General features: G+C 41.9%; 1 protein-coding gene across 1 annotated transcript; it reads left to right on the top strand.

Moving 5' to 3' along the window:
- Positions 1–11,908: 11,908 nt before the first annotated feature.
- On the top strand, positions 11,909–14,350 carry LOC115560387 (uncharacterized). The gene is made up of 5 exons (XM_030379792.1): positions 11,909–12,853; positions 12,962–13,111; positions 13,318–13,479; positions 13,568–13,657; positions 14,024–14,350. Exons 1-5 carry the CDS (start codon positions 12,476–12,478, stop codon positions 14,348–14,350), a joined length of 1,107 nt encoding a protein of 368 aa, XP_030235652.1. The 5' UTR covers positions 11,909–12,475.
- Positions 14,351–24,498: the final 10,148 nt, after the last annotated feature.

Genomic DNA, 24,498 nt, shown 5'->3' with positions numbered 1-24,498 from the left:
ATGTTTCAATGACGTCAGGTTGCTAAGGACGCTGCTTTCGCTAAACTAGCAGCTCACACACACACACACACACACACACACACACACACACACACACACACACACACACACACACACACACAATGCATTTCGCTGCAGATATTCCCTCAATTATTATTACTTTCAAAACGTTGGCCAAGGTGGAATATCCTTTTTATTTGGGCTGCTTCTAGGACATTTTGGGTGGATTTTGAACGGTATGTGGGCGGGACGTTTTTTGCAGGACCTGGCAACCCTGCGCTGTTGCCCGGGGTGCTGAAATGCTCCGGAACAGATCTGGATCCACTATGGCCAAAAGACTTGTATGCCCCCCCCCCCCCCCCTTAAATAAATTATATGGCAGAATAAAGAATAAATTCATGCATTATCATTCAACTTGAACATGTGTTTTTACAGTATAGCGTGGTGGAGGGCTGACGTATGTTGCCCAACCCGGAAGTGAGCGTCGCCCTGGTTTCCCTTGACAAAAAGCCAACGGGTTTTTCCATTGGATTTTGGATTATTGCAGAAAAATTAGCATCTTTGAAGCACCTCCTCAAAAACTGAAAATAAATAAATAAATAAAAATATACGTGCTCCAAAGAACGAAATGTAAACCAATGCATTCTGAATAATAATAATAATAATAATAATACATTTAATTTAGAGGCGCCTTTCAAGACACCCAAGGTCACTTTACAGAGCATATAGTCATCATTCAAAACTATGTAAAACAGACTAGGAATAAAAGAAAAACAGAGGTTAAACATGAAGAATAATAATAATTAATAACACTCAAAGACGCCTACAGTGAAGGGGGGACCTCACTAACCACCACCAATGAGTAGCACCCACTTGGGTGATGAATGGGAGTGTTTCTCCGATTTTTCCATGCTACACAGAACGAAATGTAAACCCATGCAAATAAAGACTTCATGTTCATAATCATTTAAATATCATTAATCTCCTGAGTGTGTCGAGTGGTATTCTATTTTTTTCAACGGGGCTGCATCCAGTCACTTGACCGTCATTGTTGCTATGGTGGTTGCTATCGACCGCCCCCTCTAATCCTTACATGGTTCTAAAAACCACGCGGCAAAGGAGCTGCCGTCCATTGTGTTGTTTTTGTCGTAAACTAGGGTCAGATGGTTAAAAAATAGACAGATATTCCAAGGTATTCTTAAAAGGCAGCTTGGATGTTTTTATTTTGTGCAGTTTAGACTTCTTCAATAACCTATTTTTGAAAGCAAAACACCAAGCTCATTGATTTAACGAGGCAGGGTTATTTGAAACAATTTATTGAATAAATATTTATGAGAGGTCATTCCTTCTCCTGAGTTTGCTTCCTATTTATGTCTAGTGTACACCCCTACTGTCAACAAGCATCACCCCCCCCCTCCCCATATGGATTTGGAGAATTGCTGCCACGTCCCGGTGGTGGAGGTATCATATATATGAAAGAGGGCATTCAATTATACTACAATGATCAATTAGGAGGCCGAAGCCCTAAAGGAAGTGATGCAATAGGTGACTGAGTCGACAACATTTAAGTAAGCCTTGGGGTCTCTTATATATCAAAGGGGGTCTCAAAGGACGCATATACGCTTCAACCTGTGGCTTACAGGAAATGACTCAGCAAGTGCTCCATCTTGTTGCACCCACCCAGCGGCTCGCTTGCAAGATTTTGGCCTGAAGTTCTTCCCAGACCTACACCGTAGCCATCCAACCTGCATATCGGAGAATCAGGCCTCTCTTTAATAATGACAAAAAGCTATGAGAGGAATACACATAAACTTTTGTTGTCTCATAAGCGGCGTGGTGTCGGCTGCTTTTGACCTTTTGACCCCAGACTTCTGAGGGAATAGCTGAATCAATTCATTAGTCAATCAGAAGTATGTAAATATATTCCCGGTGTCGTAAGAGGGCGAACAAGGTGTCCTTCAACATCTACGCTTCCAGGCGATTGCAATGGTGCCACACATGAGCATATTCGAACATGTTTAATGGTAGTAATTAGCTGTCGAAATTGGAGGCCTTAATCAATGATGAGCAGCTATTGATTTACTTTCCGATAGAAATTTGTGACAAATGACATATTATTTAGCATCTACACGTTGAGCTGAGTCCAATGACACCAAGCATGACACTCTAGCAAATGTATTTTACATGGTACATATGGTCTAGGACACGATCTCGGTGTGGCAAGAGGGCAAGCTTGATCTCATTGGACTCAGCTTAACGTGTAGATGCTAAATAACATGTAATTTGTCAAGAATCTCCATCGGGAAGCATGGAGATTCCCAAGTGACGCGAGCATGTGTGGCACTGTTGCAATCGCCTCGAAACGTAGATGTCAAAGGACACCTTGTTTGCCCCCTTACGCCTCCGGGAAGATATTTTCATACTTCTAATGGATTGATTCATATTTTAAGGTTCTCGGAGTGAGACTTTAGGCGGCTGCAGCAGAAGTGTTGAGACGAAAGATGATATCAAGACATTTATAGAATATTCCGATTCACATTATGATTCTTCGTCATAACTATAACTATTTCTCGCTAGAAATGTTATTAGAAACAAGTTCAACGGTGATTCGGTCCTAAAATAGGCCTATTGCATTTCCCATTCGATTAATAAAGAAACCAATCCCGAGATATCCCCGGACCCATGCAAGTGAACGGAGCGTTCCACGGCATTGAGAAGACCCGTGTAATAAAGACACATAATATTTCTGTTTATGGCATAGATTTCTCCTCAGATTAGGCTAATTTATGATATGATGGCTCGGGCTCGGGCAGAGAATCTAAACACTGACTGGAACTACTTAGCAGGTGTCTGTAGGCCTATATCAGGAGATAATACACACCCTGCAGCCAATCAGAATACGAGTATTCCCCCAGACTGTGGTATAAACAATAAACAAGAGTTATAATCAACCCCTACGCATCAATATTAATGATAACCCATTATTATACGGTATGACTTCTAGATGTCACGTCCGCTCGCGACACTGGACTTGCGAGCCATCGACGCGGACTTCCATTCACATAGCCAAAAACAAGACAATAGATCTATGGCTAGATCAAAACATCAAGACATACAATTCTAAAAAGAACAGATTAAGCAGCTACCCTTTTTTCTTTCGCGGTTTGCCTGAGCAGCGCACCTGCATTTAATAGCCTATATCCGTGAATTGTCACAATTTCTCAGAATCAAAGGTGAAAGTAGAAACGGGTGGCCTAAAGCTGTCATATTGTTCACAATTTTTAACAATAAATGTACTGTACGGAGCTCCTTAAGGGACATTAGGGAGAACGCTCCCGCACAGAACCTTAGTTTGGAAGTCGTGCTGGTGACACGACAAATACTTCCAATTGAAATACATGGGTTTGAAATTTGTGCTTTAAAACACGAAAAATTTGAAAATACGTGATCCTGATCACGTTCCAATAGATTAAATAACGTGACAGTGTCACGACTTTTCGTGAGACCGGGTTGGATATAGCGACGCTAAAAGAGATCGACTTTCGTGGTACAACTAACCCAGGCTTGGAGCTCAACATACCTCGCTAACCCTCTAAGCGAGCTTCGTGGTACAGGGCTCAGGTCCATGCCTATAAGTTCAAAAGGAACTTTGGTCTGTTTGAAAACAAAGAGAGAAAGACAGAGAAAGAGGTAATTGCTATGTTATTCACACATGAAATATGTTGAAAATATGATGAATGTTCCTCCCATCGTCATAGGAACATTAGTGGGGTCGGATGAATGTGTAATTTTTCTCAGTCATTTCAAATTGGTGTTAAAGTTTGGTTTTCACTTCTAAGTTGAAGTTTAGGGTCTATAGAAAGATTTGAGTCCGAGATAAAAAAGGGCCTCTAGGGGGCGCCACAAAATATGTAAACTGCTACAACTTTTGATTAGATTAACCAAATTTAACAAATGAGGTATGTATGGATTCAGAATTAAAGGAGAAACTGGTATGCTAAGCATTTGGTGACCATATAAAAATAAATACACTTTTAGCCCAAAATATTACATGGACACAAGCGAAATTATGCTTTTTTAAAGATAAAGTCTGAAAATATCCTCACAGTTGCTAAGGAATTTTACTTTTTAATGTTATTTCACAAGTCAAGACTGTGTGGTGATTAAACTGAAATTGAAATGCTCCTCACTCTTCTATTCTATGCCCTAGGAGGCGCCGCAAAATGTAGTAACAGCCATGAACTTTCTATGTATTGATTTAGGATCAGGTGTCTCAACTTTTTTCAGTCAGTCAATCAATCAATCAATCAATCAATCAATCAATCAATCAATCAATCAAGCCAACAAGCCAACAAGCCATCATTTTATTCACAAGAAATTTTCACAAAATAACTTTATATCTGGAAGAAAGTAAATCAATAACAATAAGAAGATAAACAATAGTTTTTCTGGCATTCAAAAAATGAACAGAGGATAGGGCTAACATTTATTCTGAGAACTTCACTCTACAATGATAACTATAATTTACTTCTTTGATTTATTCTATGTCAGTCTTAGAAGTTCTGACATTCGCACTTGCACAGACGTGTGCACTTTAACTTCGCCTTCATGCACTTGCACCGAGAACTGGCAGGTCGACTTGTACAAGTACTTGTACAACCACACTTCACATCTAGTTGGAATACGTCTTTGGCAAGTGGTAGCGTAGTCCAAATGGGAAGAAGTTTGCTGTCTTCTTCTTTCCACCCATGGTCAGTGGGGTTGTTATCAGGCATTATAGACCTAAATGAATGAATACATAAATGCATGTTTTTTTTGTGATTATATAGTACTCAAATCCATACAGGTGCATACTTACATGTGGGCTGTTGTCCACTGAATTCACTAGCCCAGCTTCTTTCAGGGCTTCAGGCCATCCTGATCCACGCAGAAGATCTCCCATGGTACTCCACAAAGCCATTTCAATGTGGAGCCCACCTAACATCACCACAAACTTGTCTTCTCCGAAGATGTCAGGGAAGGTCCACTGCATTTTTTTTGCAAGGTCATACAGGGGTTGGTCCACTACCATTGCAGGGACTTGTTGTGGGTTGAGGTGCTCAGTGTTTTTCTTCACCAGGTTCATTCCATGGTGAATCATTTCTGGGGTTGCTGCTTTGTCATGAAAAAGTGGCAGGAGGGCCTCAATGCTTTTTTTCCGGCTGTCCAACAACATCGATCGAGCAGCATGGAATGAAGACCACATTGTTGGAGTGCCACTTTCTAAATCAGAATTGACATAGAGGATGTCATTTACTGCCTTCATCCATGCCTCCTCATGCTGTCTCTCTGCATCAAATGAACCTCTCACCACTGGCTGCACAACTTTAACTGGAGGTTGGGTAACAAGATTCCGGCCCACAGGTGGTACAGATGTATACGAATGAGGCAGGATGGGTCCTACTATGCTGCTTTCTCCTGATTTCTTTGAGTTGATTTTCAGACATTCTTGGTGCAACCCAGGCTTCTCTGATGTAGGAAACTGAAATAGTGAAATCCCAGTTCCATGGAAGGATGAGCTGGCAGTGCGTGATGTGGGATTATGATCCAAGTTATCAAGGGCTGCAACTGTGAAAATTTGCCGACGCAAATTTGTAGGACAGACTATATCTGCATTCTTCCTGGTCTGTTGTGCAATGGCCTGTGCAAAGCAAACTTCCATGCTGAGGACCTTCTCATATGATACTGTGAGTTTATATTTGTGTAGCAGATTGACTAACTTCTTGCTTCTTGTTTCCGAATGCAAATCAAGGGCAAGGAACACTGCAAGTGGAGGCTCACATTTCAAGTTTGTTGAAAGAGAGGTCATATTTAGCATGGCCACCTGACTCACAGACAGAGTCTGTCTGGAATTATCTTGATCTGTTGAGGATTTGGGTCCTATGAGGAGATGGCGGAAGAAATACTTCATTTTCTGGGGAACAGACGTCTCTTCACAACCACTGGGAAATGAGCCATCAAATTTAAATGGAGTTTCATGATTGAAAAAACTGCTTTTCTGAGGATTGAAGCTGCCATTAGTAATGTGTGCGCTTCTTCATCTGGTGTTTGTGATGTGTCTGATATGATCTTCCTAGCAGTTTTCGAACACATAATGAAAACTCTGTCCCTGATACCTTTCTCCTCTGTCAAATCAGGGAAGTTCTTGAGGACTGTTTCCTTTAGGCGTGTCCGGTTCACGATTTTCTGGATACCATATTGTTCCAGTCTCTCAGTCATCATCTCTGTTAGATCTTGCAAAGCAAAGACTCTACTACCCCGGCTAATTTCTTCTTTTATGAATTGTAGCAATTCATTTTCTGCTGTGATTTCAAGGTTTTCACTCACTGTGGTTTGTTTACAAATCACATTGTAACGGCGGTTAAACATTGTGTAGCATTTCAGATGATACTTTGCTTCAATAGCAACCAGATCTCCTTCTGCAAGGAGTGCCAGAATACGATCTTCTCCTAGTTTAACTGCCTTGTCATGTATCTCTTGGGTAAGTGATAATTTCTGGAAAGAATGGTCTACTGCATCTGTTTCTTTAGCACAGAAGAGACATAGATTGCGGTTAACAGGTTCTCCAGTCCGACAAGAACTTCTATTTACACCAGGCAATCCCTCACGGGCAGTGCGTTTTTTTGCGTGTTCAAATGCTGAGGATCTGTAAAGCTGACGACATGATTTGTGCCAGGATGCACGATTCTGCTGCATCAATTCTTCATCTGGAAGATCTACATCTGGGTGGGGAGCCGCACCAATAGCTCTAAACTGACTCACAAGGTTGATGATTTCTTTGTAGGCTCCCACTCTACGACTGGCAACTGGATTCGCAAGAGGGCAAACAAGTTGTTCCTCAGTTTCTTTTTGGCACAGAATGCACAATTCCCATTTTCTTGCCTCAGCCATCTCATAAAAACAGAATTCAAGCAGCCCATACCCTGCTTGAACTCCTGTATTTTGTCAACAGGAAAGATAAAATATAATAGTATTGTATTTACCTTTTTGTAACCAAATCAAACTTAAGTATGTTATGTAAAATAAACAGCTAAAAACCTAAAATTTACACAAGTGCAAGACCCAGTAGACTTATTCATTCCATCCTGCTGCCAGCATTAAAGTTAGCTTTAACTGGTGCTAGCAAAATGACTAATGTTAATGCTAGCTACTGTTTGGATTTATTCGCTACTAGCTGTGGTTGATATTTCACAATTTATCACACATTATTTGTCGTACAAGTTCATTAAAAACATAACTTAGCATCCAAACATGTTCATTGTTGTTTTCTTACCTTCAACATACCAATAATGCCAGAGAGAAATTAGCACAGATGCTTGATTGTCAAATGAAGGGAAATGTGTCTGCTAGTCTGCCCTCTTGTGGCAGTAGATGGCATAACTCTACTATAACCTTATTTTTCATGGATGAAAGCAGCAAAATAATTAAAAAGTGCAACAATAACAAAAGGCCTGCAAGTTGGGTGCTACATATCACTATATGCAGCCATATTTGTGTACGGGTATCCTACACTGTAAAAAATGATCTGATCAATAAGTTATGATAACTTATTTATTTCAACAACTCTAACTTAAAATAATGTTTTATGACCTTTCAATTCAAATGTATGAGTTTTCAATCTTCCAATTTAGGTTCATAAGTTACTTCAATGAATCACAAATTCCTGGTGCTTGAATGAACTTGCCATTTTAAATTGAGTGCAGTGCAACTGGCGTGTGCGTAGGCCAGCTCTTTGCGCATGTGCGAGTCCAGCCTCGAGACGTTGAGATTGAATTTGGAGTTGGCGCCTCTCGCCAGCCACCTGCAAGCAGTCGAGACGGCTTTTGGTAAGTGTTCGTGTTTTTCTTTTTATATTTAGAATGTGCGTCGATGAAGCAAATAACTTGATTAACGTTAGCTATCGTTCGATATGTGCAATACTTGTGATATCATTTTAGCGAGGTACATTCCGAGTTGGCTGGCTAACGTTACCTTGTTAGCTAACGTAGCTAACGCTAGCAAGGCAGACATGTGCACTTGCCCTTCTACTGTCTATGCACTTGCCCTTCGGCCCTGAGTAATGTTAGCTGCCTGTCGATCATGGCGGCGTGGCCGCTAGCTAACGTTAGCTGGCGGCGTGGCCGCTAGCTAACTTTAGCAGTCCATTGTTCGTAGCTTGGTTGTGCAAGTTCATTACTGTTTGTTTTACTGAACATCGATCGCATTAGCTACACGGATAGCCAGATAGACCCACTTGTCGTGTGTGATTATTTTAAAATGAATGAATTAAATGAGAACTGACTTATTTTAGATTGTCTAAACAAGATAAACTACTTTAAAGACATTCTTTGATGAAAATAACTGCTGAAACCTCTAACAAGGACTGGTGAATAGTACTGCGGCCACTATCGACTAATCTAAACGCCTAATTATAGTGTATATATACGTATATATAGTACATTTTTAAATACGTAATATAACGCAGGTGCGCAAGGCAGCCACATGAGACGCCAACATTGTTTTCAACCGCTCGGTACCGTGCCGTATTAATTCCCAAGTTTTGAAAAGAAGTATTTTAAGCGATGCGGTTTTTGATTTGTTTATTTGGTTTTGAACGAATAGTTTTGGATGCATGCATCGGCTTTGAGTTGGTTTGTTACTTTGAAATCGCATACGCTCGCCACACACGCACGCGCGTCATATCAAAGCAGTGAAGGCGGGGGGAGGGGGAAGAAAGAGGATAGCCGATTAACCAGAAGGGTGCGCAGAGGCACATATTTGTGTGGAGGTGAATTACAGTGAGCCGTTTGAGACGGGAGAACAAAAATAAATAGGCGGTCAATAGTAAAAACGATTCGTTGACAAAAAAAATTTACGTCAACTAATCGCGGCAGCACTAGTGAACAGAACACATGTTAATAAGTTCACTGTATTTTGAACTTGCATAGCAATGAATCATGTCATGGTGACACTACATTACAAAGAACAATCCAAAGCTTAATTAGTAAAAATAATGAAGTGAAGCAATTCATAAATCCAATTTGTTAGTTAGACTTAACTAGAAATGTGCTCTTGTTCACTTTTGCAATTCACATCACTTAAAGCGTTTCTTCTGTTTTGTGTATTTCAGGTGCTTTGTGAATTACCAGGCTTGGCTACACGTTAGATGAAGTGGACTTGTAAGTTTTGCAATTTTGCCTCATGCAAGCAAAAGGCTATAGTAAATCATTACAAGGACAAGCATGGACGTGGAATAACTGGTTTTAGTTGTATTTACCCTAATTGTTTTACTGTCTTTCAATCCCATGTGGAACTTGTACAACATTTGAAGTGCCACAAACAAGGAACGAGTCCCATTGCTAGACTTCGATGTGAACTTTGTAGTTTTTCAGCGCCAAGCAACATCAAACATTATTTTCTTCATTTAAAGAGACATTTGATAAATAGAGAGACTGTGAATTGCCCGTTTGTGGGGTGCTCTTTTAAATCTAGAGTAGCCTCAACTTTTACTGCTCGCAGAAGCCGGCATCATCAGGCTTCTACATTCAATCATTTCAAACCTGAACTTATTCTTCATTGTCCCAGTCAAGATTCTGTCAATGATGAAGAGGATAACTTTGATTTAGAGTCACCAGATGTTTCAGTGACTGAACCTGACTCTCAGCCTACACAGAAGTCAGTTGAGCGCCGAATTGCATCCCTTTTCCTTCGACTGCAAGCCGTCCTTCATGTGTCAAAGTCTGCGATTCAAGAACTTGTGGATGATTTGTTCGATATTGGAGAACGTGCTGGACAAATAACTAGGGAGTCAATTGAGAATGTTTTGAAGGAGCATAATTACTCATCTGAGGAATGTTTGACATCGTTGACTGAAGCATTTCAAAGTGCTAACCCACTTAATTTGCTTTCAAGGGAAGGATCTCTAGGCACCGACTACTAAAGACAGTCATATTACAAAAATAACTTTAGTGTCATTGAGCATGTCGAATATCTTTTGAACAGACAAGAAAAGTCTCATACTGTTGTCTATATCCCTATTCTAAAGTTACTTTCCAATCTTCTTAAAAGAGAAGAGGTACTGCAAGCATTAGCGAAAAACAAACCAGTTGAACAGTCTGGCCACTACAAGTCTTTTCTGGATGGTGACTTCTATAAATCGAATGGAATTCTCTCAGGTCAAGAACTAAGTGTAGCTATTACTTTGTATATTGACGACTTTGAAATCTGCAATCCGTTGGGCACATCAAAAAAGAAACATAAAGTCTGTGGTGTGTATTGGGCTATTGGGAATTTACCCTCTAGGTACAAGTCAGCATTGTCATCAATCTACCTTGCTTTACTGTGCAAGGTTGAGCATGTCAGGATTTATGGTTATGATAGTGTTTTGAAGCCACTGATTGACGATATTAAATGTCTTGAAACAGTTGGTGTGTTTGTAGACAAACTAGGGTGTAATGTTAAAGGCACCATCTTGTTTGTTGCTGCTGACAACTTAGCTGCACATTCCTTAGGTGGTTTCCAAGAGTCGTTCAATGTTGAGAAGTTTTGTAGGTTTTGTCTAGTTAGTCGTAAAGACATACAGACGTGTGATGTTAGAACTGGGAACTTTGTTTTAAGGTCACCAGAGTCATTTGATGAAGCTGTAAATGTGTTGAAGCAGAGTGACGTTGCATCTGTTGATGGTGTGAAATGAGACTGCCCTCTCAACAGCCTGACCGGATTTCACACATGCACAGGCTTTCCACCTGATTTCTTGCATGATGTGTTGGAATGGATTGTACCTGTAGAACTAAGTCTGTGCCTTGCAGATTTGATTTCAAAGAAGTATTTCAAATTAGAAGAGCTCAATAGTGAAATACAGAGCTTTCCTTTTAAATTCTCTGATAAGACAAACTGTCCCCAGAAAATTCCTTCAACTTTTCGAAAGACTGGAACTGTAGGTGGTAATGGCCACGAAAATTGGAGTCTTGTGCGATTCCTTCCCCTTATCATCGGCCACCGTGTTCCAGAAGGAGATCAAACATGGGAAATAGTCCTTGAACTGAAAGACTTGGTTGAGCTCTTGGCAACTCCATCTTACACTTTAGACTCACTTTGTTATTTGCAGTCCAAAATATCGGATCATAGACAGTTACTACTGACAGTTTTCCCAGATTACAAGTTACGCCCCAAACATCACTTCATTGAGCATTATCCATGCCTAATTCAAAGGTTTGGACCCTTAATAGAGTGTTGGACAATCAGGTTTGAGGCTAAACATTCTTTCTTTAAAAAGGTAGTGCGTGATGCCAATAACTTTAAAAACATTCTGCTTACCCTGGCCTCAAGACACCAACTTATGCTTGCATATTATCTTGAAATGCCTAGCATTTTCAAGCCTGAGACTGAGACGGCAAAAGTGACTGATGTCTGCCTGGAATTCTTAGATGGTTGTGTTAGACTAGCAATCTTGAATAGATTCAGTGACGTTGACACAGTTGGACTGACCCCTAGTATCTTCTTAAATGGAACGCAGTATTCAAAGGGAATGATACTCTCTGTTGGAAGTACAAGTGGACTACCAGACTTCGGAAGGATTTTGGAAATATGCATTGTGCTGGCTGGTCATGTTTGTTTCTTCATTGAGCGTTTTACGACTTTCTACGTGGAGCATTTGAGGAGTTACCATCTCGTGAAAAAAAGCCCTGCTGAGTGTCTCTTGGTGAAACCAGAGGATCTCAATGACTACATGCCACTTGTGTCATACTTCATCCAGGGGCGCCTGTTAGCCACTCCCAGAACCTTCTTGCTTTAAGGCTGCGGTAAGTTTGAGTGTGGGGGTATCTGGGTATAAGTCGTCACTGTTATCCTGCATAATTAACCCTCTTGCAATGTTTCCAAACCTCTCTAGCAGCAATCCAGGTGTTGGATGTCCTGCAAAATAACATTTAACAGCCTGATCCAAAATAATTAACCCTCTTGTGTTTTACAAATCTTTCTAGGAGTAACCATTATTTTTGTATGTATACAGGGGATGAAACCTTTTTCCTTCTCCAATTTCAGGTTGAAGTGATCCACGATGCTGCTGCGAGTTGTCCTCTGTGAAACGGATATCAGACGCCTTTCCATCTAAAACACCCCCCAGAGTGTTGAGGAACTGTGCGAGGTGTTGCGTGCAAACCTTTCCCTGAGAGGTGGGTTTATTTTACAATTTGAGGACCCTGCGTTCAAGGATCAGCTGACCAACCTGACCGACATCCGAGACCTTCCTGAGGAACGAGCAACATTGAAAGTGTTGTTCACAGCTGATGCAGCTCTCTCAGTTTCCACATTGGATACAGCCAGCCTTCCATCTCTCAGTAGTGGGGAATCTGACTCCCAGCAATGGCCTGATCCCTTCCCGATTCCACAGTTCTCACATGACGTTGAACTCACGCTGCAAGAAGCAAATAGAAGATATGCAAAAGATGGATCTGTGATGGTGATTCCTAAAGGTATGAAAACCGATATCCTGGACACACTTGCAGACAGCATGTCAAAGATTAGTCCTTATCCTGAGAGGCAACACTACGAGAATGTTGCAAAGGCGCTTGTGGAGAAGCATCCCAGTCTCAAAGAGCCAGGTTCTGGAAAGGGTTGGTACGGCTGGTTCCACAGCCTGAAGTTTAAGCTCGGAAACTATCGGCAGAAGTTAAGTGCAGCTGGATGCCCAGAGGTGAGAGTCAACAAAAGAATAGGAGAAGATGCCAAGGGATCACGTGTGAAGAAGTCAAAGAAGGGCGAGGTCCACTACTGTCCAGATCCCCCTGAAGGACTGAGTGCTGAAGACATGGAAGGGAAGCGGAGGATGATTGAGGTACATCATATACACGCATACACATCATACCTACACTTTGGTTTTGTGTTTGTGAAGCCTACTATTTTGTCTTAGTATGTGTCCTTGTGCTTGTGCAATCCAATCCAGGTGGAAATGCTGAAAAAGGACCTGGATCATCAACGGATAGAGGAGCTGATGTCTGCCACATTCTCCAAGCGCAGAAAGGAGATCGTAGGGGATCAACCTCTCATCGGGGATGTCATGACCAGATGGCCGGCCATGTTCTGTGAGAGACAGGTATCACAATAAACAACTCGCCTGAGATTAGTCACTTAATCCATGTTTGACCGGAAATCAATGTGTGAGCTTCCCTCCAGGAAGAGCTGGATTACATTTTTGCATTGAGTCTTGCAGTTAGTATAACTGAGTGGATGAAAGCCTTTGACAAGACAACCTTAGCTTACCAAATGGTGAAGCTCTTAACCTTTTTGTCTTTTTCTCAGGTTCGGGCGGAGTTCAAAAGAATCGTAAGCACAGACCTTCTTGAGTCATTCCTCAACGGACTTGATGACCTGGTACCAAGACTGCTTGAAGTGTACGAAGCTGTGACCAAGTCGGGGAAGAAGCCTGCACTGAAAGCCATTTTAGACTGTGTGAAGAAAGATGTGAGTAGACGAGCTGAGAATTCTAAAATTGGGCACCAGGTGTTATGTTTGCAATAAAATCTCATCACTGCTTATATTTGTCTTGTAGAACACAAACGAAAGGAGAAGGACTGCTGCTCTACTGGGTCTGCCACACTACCTATCCGAAGACCCATCCGACATCATTAGGATGTGTGATGTAAGATCTTTTTCTGTCATGCATAATAGCACACATACACACAATCTTTAACACGGATTGTATTAGATCCACTCATGGGGGGTGATAAAGTCTGTGGCAGCCGAATAGTGGTGATGTGGGGAAGAGTGAGGGGCAGAATGGTAGTGATTGGGAGGAGGAGGGATGGGTAGAATAGTGGTGATTAGAAGATTAGCAGTAACCTCTCAGCATTGCACATAGAATGCACTTGCACTCTCACAACGGAAATCCCAAGGAGACTCTTATTAGCCCGAAAGCATGTCAAGGTTTATGATGACAGACTTAAGTAGCTTTGCAGCGCATGTACTTCTAGACCCAAAAATTACCACCATTTTTTTGTTTTTCAAGGCCCATGGTGAGAATCTGGCTGCAGCCATGAAGGGGATGCAACTTGGCCTACTGATAGGCTATGAAGGTGACAACCAGGATGCCTTTCCAGAGGTCTTCGATGTGGCAGTTGTGGTTGAAGAAAACATTGTGCTACACAACTTCAAGGATGTGCCATCCAGCTTCACCATGCTTCTGGGGATCATCTACTGCGTTAACCTTGAGTATCCACGAGCCATGAAGTATTCCTTTGAGTTCCTGCAGAAGGTAGTGATGAAGATCAAACCAGATGAGGCCTCTGCCAGAGTCCACGGTGTCCGAAACAAGCTCCTGAGGTATAAACTGTAAAGCATGCCCCACTCGGGAATGGAATGGTAATGCAAAAAAAATGACGTGATTTTGTGTTTTTGTTGTTTTACTGTTGTAGTGTACGTTCATGCACGCAAATGCCCAGAGTGGGAAACTATTGTTGTAGTGTACGTTCATGTTGTTTTACTGTTGCAGTGTACGTTCATGCACGCAAATGCCCAGAGTGGGAAACTACTGTTGTACTGTACATTCACAAGCTTAACATTGGTTTTAATAAAAAAAAAAAATTGTACTCAAATTTGTGTTTTTGTAGCTAATTGTTAAGTGAAAACAAGACATTATTTCAGATAATCTTAACTTGATAAGCTGATTCAAAGAAATTACTTAATTTAAATTACAAGGTTGAACCCACTAAAGAGGATAAGTGTACGGAATGCATATTGATGAATAAAACACATTCTTAAATTTAAATTACAAGTTGAAGCCACTAATGGGGTTAAGTAAACAGAATACACATAAGTTAGTTCACTTTATTTTGAACTTGCATAGCAAAGTTGAAACGACAATAACTGTTCAGTCATGTTGACTCACAGAAGGTAATTCAAAGCTTAACTAGACTCAAAATAATGAGTTGTTTTTACTTGAAATTTTAAGGCAGCTGGGAAACTTATAATTTTAAGTAGAACCAAGTAGATATTTTTTACAGTGTAGCTATGTTTGTGCTATAGGGATATTCTGAACACCAATCTTAAATCCAGTCGAGTCATTACACAGCCTTTATTTACAATAACTTTAAAAATCATGTTTCATAGCAACTTTGAGGACATTTCCAGACTTTATCTCCAAAAAAAGCATAATTTCGCTTGTGTCCATGTAATATTTTGGGATAAAAATGTATTTATTTTTATCTGGTCACCAAATGCTTGGTATACCTGTTTCTCCTTTTAATTCTGAATCCATACATACCTCATATGTTAAAATTGGATAATCTAATCAAAAGTTGTAGCAGTTTACATATTTTGCGGCGCCCCCTAGAGGCCTTTTTTCATCTGTGTGTTTGACACTCGGACTCAAATTTTTCTGTAGACCCTAAACTTCAACTTGGAAGTGAAAACCAAACTTTAACACGAATTTGAAATGACTGAGCCTTATACGACCCCGCTACATGGGTTAAGACACAAAAATGACATGTTTACCTTTATTGGTATATACTCTGTGCCAAGCTTGAGGTCATGTCGACTTTGCTGACACACAGTGCATTGTGATACCTATGGAAGACATTTTCATGTGATTTGCCGTTTTTTTTGTGCTGAATAAAGTAGAAAATTATTAAATATGAAAGCAATAACAAACCCAATTCTCAATGTCGGTGGACATGCCAGGCCAGTAGAACCTCTGTGAGATCACGCTCCTGGTACGAACTTGGCCGCAGTGTGCACCAATGTCACTACAATGAAATTCTTTAAATAAGGCGTCGGCCTCAGCTGCCCCACAGACCACTTTCACCTTTTCCTCCTTGTCCGAGCCCCAACGTCTGACATAAAACAATTCGCCGTCTAGAAGATAGGATGCCAATTATTGAGTAGGCTACCCTTTAAGCCTAGTTTAATTCGGCCTACACCTCACATGAATTGCAAAGCATAACTGCATAATTTAACGATAAATTATTTATTGCAATAATATATTAAATATCTAGTTTTGGCCTACCATCGATCAAAAAGGTTGAGGCTCGTCGTCGAAATGTCCAGCGCTGTTTCTTGTCCATTTCATTGGGAAACTCTTCATTGATGAGAAACTCCCTCAATTCATCAAACATTCGTTTCTCCATAATATAGCCAATATACAAATAATATATATTGGCTATATATAAGTGGGCGTGGCCCAGTGGGCGTGGCCGGGGTGCCGTAATGGCTTCGGCTTCTTCATATATTTAAAAGGCACTGCCATCTGTGGCTGGAGCAGCCTCTAATAAGGTCTTGCTCCCCTTGTGGCTATTGTTGCATATTCTCGAAGAAAGTTGTCCAATCCCGGGTTGCTTTAACTCACTTCATTTATTATAAAGTCGTCGGCATGTTTCGGTATGGTAACTGAAGCTATACGGAGGGAATTGTATCTAACACGAGTGAGAGATAATAACTCTGGCTACTACGGGACATGGGCAAAGGCCCATGTCCCCTCGCGGGTGTCGCTGAAAATCTCTGGGGCGTTCACTCGACGTCCTCCGTACAGGACGTCAAGTGGGTGTGGCCTATGCAGTCGGCTTCTTCACTTAATTAAAGGTGAAGAGGGAGCAGCCTTCAATAACGTCATGCTCCCCTTGTGGCTATGTGAGGGTAACGCAGCTTATATGTTTGGTCCTACTTCCTAGTGGACAAGTGAGGGAAGCTTAGATTCTTAAAATACGTAACAATCCCTCCTTGGTCATCTTAGATGACCATACAATAATATTTTAAATCATAAACACCATTTACCACACCGAAAACATAGTCAAATTAGGATCAATCATCAACACCATCAACCGGAGTGGAAACAACTCTTGAAGAGAGAAAAACCACTACGCGTCCCCATAACACTGAAACGGTAATCACATTGTGGGTCTCATTAGAAATACAGGTCATTATTTAACAATACAACAACGAACATAAATCTTGTTATCATACAATCACATGGCCAAACAGCACACAAACAAAACTATTCATAGAAATCCTGAGCTAATACTTTTGGTCATGTGCTACAAGGTCATACAATTTTCATCATGTGCAAAAGTAAAGTAAAAATTGGTAGTCATAATACAATTTTAAAAAATTCAAGATTATTGATAGCCTAGCATGGATTCGGGTGGTTCAGGTGATCTTCGTGCATTGGTTCGCTGTTGCATGTGGGTGGTTTGGGCATGGATTCTGTCGCCGTCGGGCCTTTAGTTCATGAACCCAAGACTCGTCCCTCCTTGTCAAGGGCTCAACTCAGAGAGGTTACTCCTACATCATGGGAGCCTCCAAACAGGTTCTCCGTCGTCGTCGTGTCAGCAACAGGTGGCCTGTAAACAACCGTCTCAAAGATCGACAGTACCATTATCAATGCAGCGATTCAGAAATAACGGGTTGCACTCGCAACCAAGCAATGCTACCAAATAATAAACATAGTCTGGTATGGTTGTTTTAAAATGTGTTATTCAAGTAAATCCGGGATATTGATTATCTTAAATACAGTCGATTCTACTAGAATAGTATAGGTGTTGACTATTCTACATATTACAGCTGGATAGGGTCGGGCCCCTCAGGTAATGTAAGCCTGAATGGCACTTGGCACTTCTGTAGCGCCCACTGCTGTGGTGATCAGCAGATGCAGTAGCCCTCGTGCGCAGGGAATACAACGGCAGCCGGTGACAATTAACACGGTCTCTGCATTTATTCCCGCGACGGGCACTTACTGGATTCTGCTCCATCCATCCTGTGAAAGGGTCATTAATGCCGGAGTTCTCTGCCAATTCTAACCTGAGGGATTGTAATCATACCAGCGCCCTGGCCACCAACCCATCCGGTGCGATTCAAATCCTGCTGTTATTTGATCTCCTCATGTGACTGTTAGTCCTTGCTCGGCGGTGGTAGTTTGTAGGCTCCGGGTGTGTCTGCATCTGGTTCTGGAACTTTTTGCTTCTATTGCAGAAATACAAACTCATGTACAGCAGTTAGTTGTTCAAAAACATATTTCCATGAATTCTAATTTTAATTGTTTTACAGTATCTACTTTGGTTTAATTTCACACTACATCCCTCCTTGCGCATTGCTTCAGCCATGTGCATTGAATGACAACCAAAGCTAACAACACCGTAGTGTAACCAAGTTGCTATAACCAAAAAGATGTAAAAGGGAAATAACAATGTTAAAATTTGCATGTTCAATATCACTTCTGTGTTAACCGTATCTCATAATAACAGTTACCTTCATCATACTACCTGATTGTCCTACACTAACTATGTATATTGGATGACCTAATCTTCATTTATTCTACCTATTGCTCGCATTTGATGTTGTCCACACTTTGATTCACTCCTATGTACATCGCATACCACATCAAACGTGAATACGCCTTATTCTCTGCACAATATCCTATTGCGCCACTTTCTGCATACCACATCAAACGTGAATATGTCTTAGCAAAGTGAAGTAAAGTAAAACTCAGTTTTATCTTTACTTATTTTATAGCTACACATGTCCCGGACACGTTCATTACTATTTCCAAAACAGTTTTTTTAGCTACGGAGGTCCCAGACCTAACTATACCATCACATGAACAGTATTTATTATTATAATTATCTAGTTTTTTGTTGGTCAACATCAAATCGATACATTAATTCAACCTTCTGACTTACTGTACGTCCACACCAGGAGCGACCATAGCGTCAGACGCTTTGGTCGCTCACAAAGTTTCGCTGCGAATTTTTCTGTTCGCTTTGGTCGCTCAAGTCGCTCATGAAGTACAATTCAATTATGCAGACGCATTTAAAGGAGCCGTATGCGTTTAGTAGGCCCTACAGACAGCCATATCAAATAGTGAACTCTCCCATACACCTTGGCCATATTGCCGAGACGGTTTTGCTTGTTCGATAAAGTGCTTCGACAACAAGTAGGACAGTGATTCCCCCCAATATACAAAAAATCCTAAAATGTAGGCTAATTACAACCGAGAACAAAAAACCCTGCGTGCTGTAGTAGTTAAAATATGTTTCACTGATCTGGATCTGCAAATCATGATCTGCACTCATTCGTCACATTCAAAACAAATAGACATTAGCGCACATGGCTAATTTGCATAGGCCTACGTGCACAGGACTGGTTGGCTCCGCAAGGCAAATAATGGAACATATCTATCTATCTAGGCCTTTCTGTCTATCTATCTATCAACGCGTGTCTAGTTTTAATGTGTATTGTGTGTATGTCCAGTCAGACTTGTTCTGTGTGGTCTTGTAGGCTACTGTCCTGTGTGGGACGAACCACCTAAATGGATTCCCGACGATTTGTGTCGTTTGGTATTAATAAAGACTTGACTATCTATCTATCTAGACTATTTAATTAAAAATTATTCACCTCAGGCTCCGTGAATAGTGGGGAATAGAGGGATAAATGACAAGGGATATATCTCTTGTCTTTTATCCCTCTGTTCCCCACTATTCACGGAGCCTGAGGTGTGAGCCTCGTCTTGTCGATTAGTTTGTTTATGTGACGATTTCAAAAACTTTTTTGGTTTTGTTTAAAGCATGCTACACGCGATTGGTTGGTTAGATTGGTGGCATGTAGAGCAAATTATAATGATTCCCGCTTAAATACGAACGTTCTAGATGTAGCCTATAAATACTCCCGCTTATCATCACTTGATATCCAAACCACTATGGCGTTTCGATCTCTGAACTGAAAAAGGCTGGGTTCGTACAACACCGGGTGCCCAGTTACAGCCGCGATTAATACTTCAGCCGACATTTTGTTCAGTGAGTGAATAAAGGTAGGTAGGAACCAAAGTGCCTGCCGATGTTCCCTGGGATCCAAGCAAGCGAAGAGCGTCTACATTCCGATTGGCTGTCAGTGTTTGGTCGCTGAAGCGAATAATAGTCATTTGCATAAAGTTAAAAAATTTTCAACTTCTTTTTGACGCTCTGGTCGCTCAACTTTGGCCGCTGGTAGCGTTGGTCGCTTTGGTCGCTTTGGTCGCTCTTGCCCATAGAAAGTGAATGACTTCCGGCGATTTGGTCGCTCAATTCGCTTCTGGTGTGGACGGACAGTTACCGACCTACCCGATTTCTCCCCGTGTGAGCCCGCGAATGACAACTCTCCCGGGGCCTCCCCATGAGCCCCATCGTTACCACCTCAGAACACTGCAGGAACGATTAGTCGATTAACGTGTGGCTTGGAGGAGGCTCCCAGGAAGTGCCACAATCCTGCGTCTGACACCCGGTGAATCTTGAGCTAGGTCAATCAAAACCGTCTAAACTAGGCAGAACAAAGTCATCCAAACCTACAACAATTATGCACATCTGGGTATCAAATATATGGTGATATTCTATAAACAAAACAAAAACTGAACCTAAAAGAAAAATTCAGAAGTTATCGGATGAAACAAATGTTATTGTAATTGAACTACAGCAGTTGAGCTAACTCCCGCCTTGGGCACCGGTTAAAACCATGAATGCCGGGCATCCATCACTGCTTGGGTTGGAAAGGCCTGAAGAGGAAGAACAAATTCAGTACAAATGTGAACATTTACAGATCGTTTAAACTATTAATGTTGGTGAATCAAAAAACATTGATTACAACCCACACAAACATTTGCGTGTTTTGCCGATATCAACTAGGGAGTGGCTCTCTGTATTTCAGCACCTAGACACACAGACCCTCAAATATACAAACACTAAATGTACATCCTGCCTCCAACACATGGCTAGGTGTGAGGGTGGGAGGGGGCAAGGGGAAGAAAGAACTTCCCCCTGCCCCCTCAACCCAACCAAGAACCTCAACCCAACCAACAACAGCGAGGCCACTTGCCTCTCTATTGTTAGTTAAATCGAAGCCCCCGTCCCACCGTTCCCGATGTTCTTTAAGCAATATGAATAAGGAAGGGTAGGGGAAGAGAATGTTTGCAGGGACAAAGGGTGGGGAGGGGAGGATCCGACGACTGGACCTGTGGACAGGGGGATGGGGGGGGGGGGGTCTGACTACTGGACCTGTGAAGACTGGGACAAAGGGAGTGGGGGGGTTTCACGTTAGGATCTTCTAGGGAGAGGGGGGGGGGGGGGAGAGGGGGGGAGGGAGAGGGGGGGGGGGGGGGAGGAGGGGGAGAGAGAGGGGGGGGGAGGAGGAGGGAGAGAGAGGGGGGGGGGAGGAGAGAGAGGGAGGGTGGGAGAGAATGTAACACTGTAGTTAGGCTCCCCGCTGCTCTTGGTCTCTGCAAGACCCAAGATGGCGGACGTCTGGACAAAGGAAACCCACGTCACGAAGACGCGCCGTCTCTTTAACACCACGTGGTTACACTCTACGGCTGCGTTGTATACTAATCAAAATTGCACATTAGATTTGAAATGAACCGGGAGGAATCAATCCAATTTGAACTCCTTGGCCAAGCCTCCGTTTTAATATGCAACTAAGCTAGATTAACGTTAAAAACCTGACCTTTCCTCCCCCCACCGTAAAGAGTTTGGAAGTTTGTGGCCGGTAATAAATAAACCTTATAGTGGCCCGGCTTAACTTCGGCGCTTTCACTATTTACCTTATGATGGTCTCGGCTTAACTTCGAGACATTCACCAATTACCTTATGATGGTCTCGGCTTAACTTCGAGACATTCATCATATAAAACAAAAAACACAGGTACTACTTCTCCTACGTATTACCTGAGGTACAGACAGACAGAGACAGAGACAGAGACAGACAGACATAACACACCGGGGGTCCCTTTGTGCAGGCTACCATTGCCTTATCAAACAGCCAGGAGCGCCCAGGTAAACAAAGGGATGGGGAGAGGGGGGGGGGGGTAGAAGAGGGAGAGAGAGAGGGGGGGGCGGTGGGGGGGGGGGGGGAGACTTCACGTGTCTAGGGGGTCAGGGGGTATTTTACCTTAATAATTCATCGTCTTTAATAACAAAATACCAATAGACTTGAATGTAAAATGAAGCATGCAGTCTTGGGTGGCATTTAGCGGATCGGCAGATAAGATAGTATACACTCCGAACGTCCGCTATGGTGGACGCAGACCGTGCCGGCCTCAGCGGAGAAGTTAAAGATAACTCTTGTTAATATACTATTTTGACCCGATCTATACAGAGACCGATAGTGGAGGGCTTCACCTCTCAACCAGTAGCCTACCAAGAATGATCGTTACCGACGAGTACTCAAATGTTATGAAGGGGGGAGGTTGGGTTTTCAGAGTTCCCTGCAACCGTTGATCTACACGTGCTGTTATGCTAGGCCTCTGCAGCAGCATCTTTGGTGGCTAAAACAAACTTACACCCAAGTGTTCTTATAACCAATCCTATTTCAGATTTAATCTTTAAAACAATGATTTATACTTACCTCAGACGTGTGTGGCCTGTTGAAGTTGTTTTAGCGTCGCGCCCGCCGGGATTCTAGGGACTTCCTTCCAAACGTCAGGGTCACCATCTATGTTGCATATTCTCGAAGAAAGTTGTCCAATCCCGGGTTGCTTTAACTCACTTCATTTATTATAAAGTCGTCGGCATGTTTCGGTATGGTAACTGAAGCTATACGGAGGGAATTGTTTCTAACGCGAGTGAGAGGAAAATACCGTGATCTACTTCAAGCCCTCCGGGCTAAGGCCCGGCCGGGTGGCTTGCTGCGCCGTCTACCTATTGAACTCTGGGATTCTATGGGCCACGGGCAGAGGCCCGTGATCCTTCGCGGGTGTCGCTGAAAATCTCTCTCTGGCGATCCCCACCTCGTGTCCTCAGGTAGAGACCGCCAAGTGGGCGTGGCCGGGGTGACGTTATGGCTTCGGCTTCTTCACTTAATTAAAGGTGAAGAGGGAGCAGCCTTCAATAACGTCATGCTCCCCTTGTGGCTATGTGAGGGTAACGCAGCTTATATGTTTGGTCCTACTTCCTAGTGGACAAGTGAGGGAAGCTTAGATTCTTAAAATACGTAACACTATGTATAGTATTTACGGCTTATATGTTTGGTCCTGCTTCATTTTGGTCTATGTGTGGGTAGCTTAGATTCTTAAAATACGTAACAATCCCTCCTTGGTCATCTTAGATGACCATACAATAATATTTTAAATCATAAACACCATTTACCACACCGAAAACATAGTCAAATTAGGATCAATCATCAACACCATCAACCGGAGTGGAAACAACTCTATCGAATAGAGAAAAACCACTACGCGTCCCCATAATACTGAGACAGCATTCACCTTGTGGGTCTCATTGGAAATACAGGTCATTATTTAACAATACAACAATGAACATGAATATTGTTATCATACAATCACATGGCCAAACAGCACACAAACAAAACCATCAATAGAAATCCTGAGCTAATACTTTTGGTCATGTGCTACAAGGTCATACAATTTTCATCATGTGCAAAAGTAAAGTAAAAATTGGTAGTCATAATACAATTTTTAAAGAATTCAAGATTATTGATAGCCTAGCATGGATTCAGGTGGTTCAGGTGATCTTCGTGCATTGGTTCGCTGTTGCATGTGGGTGGTTTTGGGCGTTGTTATTATCGTAGCCATTGTTTCTTCTGTCGCCGTCGGGCCTGTAATTCATGAACCCAAGACTCGTCCCTCCTTGTCAAGGGCTCAACTCAGAGAGGTTACTCCAACATCATGGGAGCCTCCAAACAGGTTCTCTGTCGTCGTCGTGTCAGTAACAGGTGGCCTGTAAAACAACAGTCTCAAAGATCAACTGTATGCAGCGATTCAGAACAAACATAGTCTGATATGGTTGTTTTAAAATTTGTTTCTAATGGTGGACAACCAAAACAGAACCGATTCAAATCCTGCTGTTATTTGATCTCCTCATGTGACTGTTAGTCCTTGCTCGGCGGTGGTAGTTTATAGGCTCCGGGTGTGTCTGCATCTGGTTCTGGAACTTTTGTTTCTATTGCAGAAATACAAACTCATGTAGGCCTACAGCAGTTAGTTGTTCAAAAACATATTTCCATTAATTCTATTAATTAATTGTTTTACAGTATCTACTTTGAATTAATTTCACACTACATCCCTCCTTGCGCATTGCTTCAGCCATGTGCATTAAATGACAACCAAAGTTAACAACACCGTAGTTCAACCAAGTTGCTATAACCAAAAAGATGTAAAAGGGAATTAACAATGTTAAAATTTGCATGTTCAATATCACTTCTGTGTTAACCGTATCTCATAATAACAGTTACCTTCATCATACTACCCGATTGTCCTACACTAACTATGTATATTGGATGACCTAATCTTCATTTATTCTACCTATTGCTCGCATTTGATGTTGTCCACACTTTGATTCACTCCTATGTACATCGCATACCATATCAAACGTGAATACGCCTTATTCTCTGCACAACATCCTATCGCGCCACTTTCTGCATACCACATCAAACGTGAATATGTCTTAGCAAAGTGAAGTAAAGTAAAACCCAGTTTTATCTTTACTTATTTTATAGCTATACATGTCCCGGACAC

The sequence above is a fragment of the Gadus morhua genome, chromosome 15, assembly GCF_902167405.1.
Source record: "Gadus morhua chromosome 15, gadMor3.0, whole genome shotgun sequence".
NCBI lineage: Eukaryota > Metazoa > Chordata > Actinopteri > Gadiformes > Gadidae > Gadus > Gadus morhua.
Note: the sequence above shows the minus strand (reverse complement) of the source record. Positions and strands in the feature narration are given on the sequence as shown.